Raw genomic sequence first — 8,036 nt, 5'->3', positions numbered from 1 at the left:
AGAGAGAGAGAGAGAGCGAGAGCGAGCGAGCGCGCGGGGGGTGGCGCGGCGCGGCGGGGAGGGGCGAGGCCGCGGAGCCCCCGCGCCAGGCAGGCCGCGCGGCGCGTGGCGGGCGGCCTGAGCGGCGAGGCGGCGCCGGAGCTAGGCCGGGCTCATCCCTGTGGGAGACGGTGACAGCGCGGCCGGGGGAACGCGGCCGGGCCGCAGCGGAGGGAAGGCGGCCGCACGAGGCGGCCGGCGGCGGAGAGCGGGGCCGGGGGCCGGGCCCGGGCCCGGCGCGCGCGCGCGCGGCGGGGCCGGAGCAGCGGTGGGGGGGGAAGGGGGCAGCGGAGGGGCCGGATCCCATCATGGCCTCGGGCGGCGGCGGCGGCGGGGTCGGCGGCGGCGGCGGCAAGATCCGGACCCGGCGGTACCACCTGGGCGCCGTGAAGCCTCCCTACGCGAGGAGCAAGCAGGTGAGGCGCGGCGGCGGGAGGCCTAAGGCTCACCGCGGGCGGGAGGGCCCCTTCCCCTCTGCACCCCCCACCGCCGCCCCCTCAGCGGCGAGAGGCGGCCCGGCGCGGCGGAGCCGCCCCTTTCCTCCCCCCCCCCCCCCGCGCCTATTTCCCCACGTGCGAGGCTTTGGGGCCGGGGTTTCCCGGTGGAACGTCCCCGGGGCGGGGGGGGGGGCGGGAAGGAGAAGGGTTTCCCGCCGGGGCCGCGGGGATTGTGGGATTTCCGGGCGCTCGGTCCGCTCCGCCGGCAGCCCCGGCCCGCGGGGCGCTCCTCGGCTCCCTTTTGTCTCCCGCCTGGCCGGGGGAGATGCCCCGCGCTCGGCAGGGAGCAAAGGCGGGAGGAGGAGAAGGAGGAGGAGGAGGAGGAGGAGGAGGCGGCGGCTGGGCAGGGGTAGGTGCTCTTTCCCCCGCCGTGCCCTTCGCGGCCCCGAGGTTCCCCCTTCCGCGGGGTGGTCGTTTATGTCTCCGCGCTGTCCGATGCCTTAAAGACCCTGGGGTGAACACCAGGAGGAATAAACTGTGCTTGCTGTCTGCCTGCACCCGTCTCAGTATGAGCCCCCCCCCCCCCCCCCGATCCCCGCGGTGAATTTGATGCTGGGTTAGCAAGTGTAGTTACTCTTCAGATTTAAGTGCATCACTTCCAATCCTTGCTTTTCTTGGCAAGTTTCAAATTGCAAATGAGTTTGTGAGGGTGCTGTGTCGTTAGGCACCTCCGGTTGTTTTTTTTGGTAGGATGCTGCGTGCAGAACCCTCAGGTCTGCATCTAGTAGTTTCTTCAGTCTCTTGCCTGCGCCTAAATGTGCTGATGCAGTGGAAGTGAAATGTAATTCATAAGGCATTTGTTCTCCTTTGTGTTGCAGGACAGAGTAGATGGATAACAAAAAACAGTTTGTAAATTGCAACACAAAAATCCCACGCCATTTAGAGTGGCTGGAGGGGGGAGAAGCAGAGATCCTTCCCAGTTGCTTTTTGCCAAGAAATTTCAAGATGCCCAGAGACAGAGCTCTGGAAATGCTTTCCACGTGTATTTATGAACCTGAAGTTGACTGTTCAGCCAAAACCTTTACGTTATTAAATGGGTAACATAAACTAAGGGATTGAATATTATATGCAAAATTGAGGGACTGTTACGCACGAGTCATTGCTCAATTAGTTTTTATTATTTGGGAAGTACTATACTTAGTCTTTTATGTAGTATACTGATCAGTAGTGTTGTCCTTGTAAAGCTAGCATGGTGATGCTTCATACAAAGAATCACTGCACTTAGAGAGCAAATGTTGAAAGCTCTTATGTGAATGACAGAGTAATGTTGAAATTGCCGTTTCTTGCATGTCGTGATACTGTGTAGATAACTGATAAACCTTACGCATTAATCTAAAATAATTAGCGTAGATGGTTTTCTGACTCTTCTATTGTCTGTTATCTTTGTGCCTTTTCCAGTAGGTATATTTAAACAATGTGCCAAAGCAAACACGTGCTTAAGGGTATCTGTGGGATTCTGCCCAGAGAATGGATGTTGCAAATCGAATACATAGAGCTAATTAACAGTAATATGTTGGGGACAAAATTGTAACAGTTAAATAAATAGGCAAACTGATAGATGTCAGACATGTGCGTTTGTTATAATGGATAGCTTTTTAACCCTATGCAGCTCGCTAACTTGCTTTACGTAAAAAGATGAGCTCTGGGTAGATAGCTAACTTAAATCTGAATTAACTGACAAGTGTTCCTATTTTCAGTATAATGCCCACTCTGCAGAAGTGTTTTGTGGTTTAGTGTTAATTGTCTCTCAGTAATGAGTTTGGGAAGACATGAAAGTGCTCAATGCAATCTTGACATGAGGTTATGCCTCTGATTCTGATCCCCCTCTCCACTAACTATTAGCAATAAGTAGGTTCATAGAAATACTTTAACAGAACTGTTCTAGGTGCTTGCAGTCAAAACTGCAGTCCTGAAAATCCTGTCTCTTATCATCAAGCGCTGAAGGTGCCTAAGCAGTGTACGCAGTATAGCTAATAGCTTTAAAGTTCCTAGGATATCTGATTTTTTTTTTCCCACTTGTATGAGAGATGATTAGTGTGATGTCTGGCTCATGATTGTCTGCTCTCTGGATGTTGTTATTTTGCCATAGTCTTCTGGGGAGTTCAGTCAGGTGAGAATTCTCCAATCACGCCCAACATGTGCTGCAGAGTCAGTCTTCTGTAAAGTACAGCGGCAGCTTTAGGACACAGTTGGAAGAGGAGGTGCTGGTGCTGCTGCTTTTCAACGACTATTAGCTAAAGCATTTGTTCAGAATGTGGTAGACCCTGCTTCAGATTGCTTTTTTGTCTGGAGGGTTCAACCTACATCTTCCACTTTCTGGGTGAATATCCTAGTTGCCAAGCTGTGTGTTGTCTTCAGTTCTGGCTGAAGCTGTGTTACTATCCAGAAAAAGAATGCATGATTCACTAAGCCAGAAAGAAGATGTTGCCCTCCCAAGACTGGAGACACGCAGGCTCTGATCCTTGATTTCAGAAGTTATTTGTTTTATGTCAGATGTTCCTTGGAGCAAGCATGCAAAGCCTATTATTTCCTGCCCTTTTCTCCGCAAGAGCCTGATCATTAGACTTTAGAGCCATGCTTCATTATGTTTGTGTGTGTGTTTTTTTTAAATCTAGAGCCTTTTTTTTAAACCAGCCTCAAATAGGAGAGGTGAACAGACGCTGCCTGGAAGAGAAGACTCTGACTTGCAGCCTGCGTATTCTGGAAGATGGGAGATACGAGTACAGATTCCTCCACTAGTGAAGGAACTAAACCGTGGTATTTTGCAGCTGTATTATTAAACCAACAAACAAAAAGCAGCAGCACTGCTAAGTAAAGATTGTATAGACTCACCCATTGTGGAGGTTTGTGGGGTGGGAATCACATCTCAAAAAGAAAAGAACCTTTTTGTATCTCTATGTTGGGCATTTGGGGAGTAGAATTGAGGAGTCCCTCCCCGCTGACTGTGCTTTCCTATTGGCTAAACGTTGACAGCTCTGTGCTGAATGCGTTGAGTTTAGATTACACTGTGCTTAGCATGCTACCTGTTTACTCAGCCATCTCATGCTGAAATATCTAGCCTCCTTCTGTACCATGTAAGGAGCTTAGGCATTTGGGTTAAAATTAAGGCTTTTTTGAGAGCTAAGCACATGCAAGCAAGGGAGCTGTTATGTCCAACATCTGCGTTTCATCTTCCGGATGTGGCCCCAGTGCTTCTAAATGCTGGTTTGTCCGAGTCATTTAGGTAGACTGATGATTGGAATTACTAGTGTGGACGTGTTAATGGGATGAGTGTTTACATTGTTGACTCATTAAATAGCTTCTAGTATAGTATCTCTATGTTCCTATTGTTAATTTTATGTTTAGTTTTGCACTTTTGTGTGTGTTGTTTTAGCCTGGAATAGTGCCATCTCATCCAGGTAACATACAGATTTCAAAGATTGTAAATATGACTTACAGGAGAAGAGATTAAAATAACTTTTTAGGTTATTTTTTATTTGATAATTAACAATTCAAGTGAAAGTGTCAGAGAACTTCGACTCTCCTGGACTTTTAAACTCATACAAGCAGATTTAAGCATGAGAAAAAAAAATTATCTGAAAAGTCTTTATAACCTTCCCATAAACCTGTATGTTTATGTTAAGCTTCAACTTAGAGCTGTTTGATACTAGAGATAACATTTGTAAATTGAAACTCCTGCTGGGGAGCGATACGTTTTTGTTTTTTCTTACATGTGTACAAGCCAGTGCATATTTATAATGTAGATGTGCTATACTGATATACAAGAAAACAGTCCAAATATGTTTTCCTTGCTGAAACCAGCATAAGTTTCTGCATGTTTGTAGCTGGTCTTGTGCTGATGTAGTTAGGGTATTACCTGACAGAGGGGACCAGAAGGCCACTGAAAGGCACATTTGCCAGTCCTAGTCATGAAAGCCCCTCTGGATTGATGAGTTTCACAAAGTCACTTGGGACATCCTGTAAGATTCTTCACAGACAGAATAGCAACAGTATCAGGAACTTAAACTATATGCAGCAATGCCTAAATCGTTACATTATCACTTGCTGCTGTCTTGAAGGTAGGCCAATTGTAAACTATTGTTTGATGTATGCACAGGATTTTCTTGGTGGGCAGTGACTGCAGGCAGTGGGCAGAAGGAATCTTATAAACACCAGGTTTATTCTGGGAGGAAATTTTGAAACTGTCATGCTAAAGAGTTCCTAGAGTATCATATTGAGTAATGTAAACTGGGTAATGTTTCGTAAACCTGAAGCAGGAAAATTTTAATTAAAAAAAATCTTTTTTTAACAATGTCTGTGGGGACCTACACAAGTATAATTGTATTGGTTTAACTCCTATCAATAGGATTGCACCCTGAAGCATGTTTAGGTGGTTATATTTGTATGCATCTCTCTGCTTGTTTTGGTTTTGTAGTAGGCTAGCACATTGAGCTAAAATGAATAGATTTGAAGAAATGTTTAATGTGTATTTAAAGATCTGTTTTAAAAGAATGGGCTAGTAGTTAGCTATCTATCAGAGGTTTTGTTTCTGTCCCAGCAATAGCAAATTGTATTAGCAAAACAGATGTTTAAATGTGGTACTTGGCTTTCTACTGCTACCGTAAACAAAAATGTATCCTAGTTGGGAAGAACTTTTTAAACTGACATAATTGACAGTTTTCTCTCATTTAGGCTGACAGTACTGTCACTGGTACAACAAATTGTAGACGATGATTGCTATAGCATTTTATTAATATTTTGGGGTTTGTCTTTCAAAGTGTTGCCATGACAGCCTTGGAGAAAAACAGTATTAGTGAGTGGTATCTTAGGAGAAGAAGAAAGCAGATGAAATAATTGACTGTGTTAGCTGGGACACTGCAAATTGCCTTTGGTTGCTGGCAGCACATCACTTCCTCTGAGTTATTTATTCCTCCAGTCAGTAATTAGAACCGGTTCTTGCTCCCCTGCTGTGGAGGAACTGAGCTGCTGCTGATTCTAAGGACTGCAAAAGCACAGAGTTCAAAACCTCTTTTGCGTGCCTAAAAAAGTTTGAGCAGAGCTATTTCAGATTGGTGCACGTGTGGGCTACCATAGCGTCATGTAACAGATTCATAACACAGTAAGATGACTGGCTCAGTGGACATGGGGTGAGCAGTGGATGTTGTTTACCTGAACTTTAGCAAAGCCCTCAGCATGGTCTCCCATGTTATCCCTGTAGTCCACTTGGTGAAATACGGACTTGTCAGGTGGACTGTAAAGTAGATGGAAAATTAGTGGGACCATTGGCCTCAAAGGGTTGTGATCAGCAGTACAAAGTTCCAGTGGCAGCCGGTAGCTAATAGAGTCTCTCGGGGGTTGATATTGGGGCTGATACTGTTCTGTCTCTATTAACAACATGGGGTAAAGCAATGCCATGCATCCTCAACAGGTTCCCGGATGATATCAAACCTGGGGAAACATCAACCCTATTGTATGATAAAGGATAGGGCTGCCATTGAGGGATCCCAACAGAAATGGGCTGCCAGGAACCTTATGAGGTTTGATAAAGGCAAATGCTAAGTCCTTCACTGGGGACAAAACAACCCCACCTACCTGCTGGACAGCAAGTTGAAACTGAGTCAGCAGCATGCCCTTGAGGTGAAGAAGGCCAACTGCATACTGGGCAGTATTAGTAAGAATGTGGGAAGGATGTTGAGGGAGGTGGGTTTTCCTCTCTATTCAGCACTTCTAGGACCGCATCTGGAGTGTTGTGTCCAATTTTGGCCTCTCCGGTACAAAAAAAAAGATGTTGACATACTGGAGTGAGTCTAGTTGAGGGCCACCAAAACGATTAGGGGGCTGAGGCACATGGCTGAGAGAGCTGGGTGTGTTCAGCTTAAGAAGAGCAAATACCTAACGAGAGTACAGGGAAGGCATAGCAAGCCTCTTCTAGGAGGTTCATAGCAATAAGAAAAGAGACAATGGACTCAGGCTGCAAAAAATGGAAATTCTGATTTTGTATTCGGAAAAATCTTAACTGTGAGGATAGTCAACAAGTTGGATGAACTGCAGTGAGAGCTCTCCATCCCTGGAGGTGCTCAAAACTCAGGTGGGCCCAGCTGTGGGTGACCTGCTGTTCTTGGCCCTTCTCTGAGCAAGAGACTGGAGTAGGTGACCTCTGGCGTGCCATACAGCTTCTCTGTGTGTGCGGTTCTGTCAGTGCTGCTGTTGGATCACAGAGTATGCACAGACATGGTTTCAGCATAAATGTCAATGTTACTCTAGGTTGGTAATCCTTCTGTTGGTCCATCCTCTCATTCTGTCTTTGGGGCTGTGCTGCTTTTTGAGGGAAGAAATAAAGCCTCCATCTCACTGTTGCATTTTATCTAGAGTAAATTGCAAGGTTGACCTCAAGAAGAGAATAGCTAAGAGGCTTTTCTCTAGGACTGCTGTTTTCCAGACCTTTTTTTTTTAAAATGTCTTCTGTTTTTTTAGTGGTAGGTCATGTGATATGCTTATCCATTTTTCTGCTGTTAAATTGCAAAAACTCTGGGGTTTTTTTTGCTTTTTAATGTTCTGTGTAATCAATCCAGTATTAATTGTGTAGCTATTGTATACCTACAATATGTTGAATAGTGATATTTATACAACCATGAGAGAAGGGGAGATGTTCCTCAGTATATGTTTGTTGGTATGTACTACTAAGACAATATAATGAAAACGCTTCTCTGTGCTTTTTGTAATGTACGGTATAAATCCTCAATGTTGCAGAATTATTAAGTGCCCACAATATTTTTCGAATGAAGAATTCTAGCCATTAGGTGCAATTTTGTATTACTTGTTGGGTATTAAATTACTTATCTATGCAGTTTCCTGAGCAAGTACCCTAAATTTGGGCTTATTTCTTGTTTTCCCATGTACTGATCTCTTGTGCCGCTGCATTCCGTATTTTATTTTATTTTTTTTAATATTCTCTTCTTGCCACTGCATTATTTTATTTTATTTTGTTTTATTTTATTTCTTGGAAGTCTTGACTTGCTTTGTCCTTAAGCCTTAAGCTTAAAAAAACAGGGTTTTTTTGCCTGTTACAGCTGTCTAACTGAAGGTACAATTTAAATGCAGCTTTTAAGCCAAAGAGATGTTAATTTTGCTAACAGTTGAGCCACTTGAAGGTAGTGTTATTAGCAGCTATTTGTCACCACCTCTGGTGGTAGACTTATACACACAACTTGATGGAAGGGACAGGTTAAGTACTCTCTAAACCCCTTTAAGCCAAGTCAGTTGGACCATCTTAAAATTGAGTGAAGGCAAGTATGAACTAGCTTGTTTGACTTTGCCTGAAGCATAAGTAGTTTTGCAACTTGCTGATACAGTACTTGTCATTGTGGTAGCCCAGATTACTGTACAAAAATAATTACTAATTAAAAGATCCTCTCATAACTATGAGATTTGCTTTTCTTTGTTTTTTGTTGGAGGGTTTACAAATATGTTCCCCTTCTTTTGACAAGAAAAGACTTTAAATGTTTTTTCTCCCCTTTGTCT

At 44.9% G+C, this 8,036-nt stretch overlaps 1 protein-coding gene across 3 annotated transcripts in view; it reads left to right on the top strand.

The window, feature by feature from the left end:
• The first annotated feature begins 308 nt into the window (after nt 1-308).
• NUP153 (nucleoporin 153) overlaps nt 309-8,036 on the top strand; it is a 47,123-nt gene continuing 39,395 nt past the window's right edge. For 2 of the 3 annotated variants that reach the window (XM_075052309.1, XM_075052308.1), the window contains exon 1: nt 310-455. In XM_075052309.1, coding sequence (XP_074908410.1) covers nt 348-455 — 108 coding nt within the window. In that variant the 5' untranslated portion in view covers nt 310-347. Of the gene's footprint in view, nt 456-8,036 lie in introns of all 3 variants that reach the window. The other variant, XM_075052310.1, reaches the window with a different exon arrangement.

The sequence above is a fragment of the Buteo buteo genome, chromosome 20, assembly GCF_964188355.1.
Source record: "Buteo buteo chromosome 20, bButBut1.hap1.1, whole genome shotgun sequence".
Lineage (NCBI taxonomy): Eukaryota > Metazoa > Chordata > Aves > Accipitriformes > Accipitridae > Buteo > Buteo buteo.
The sequence above is the reverse complement of the archived record's forward strand: the minus strand, read 5'-3'. Positions and strand labels throughout refer to the sequence as shown.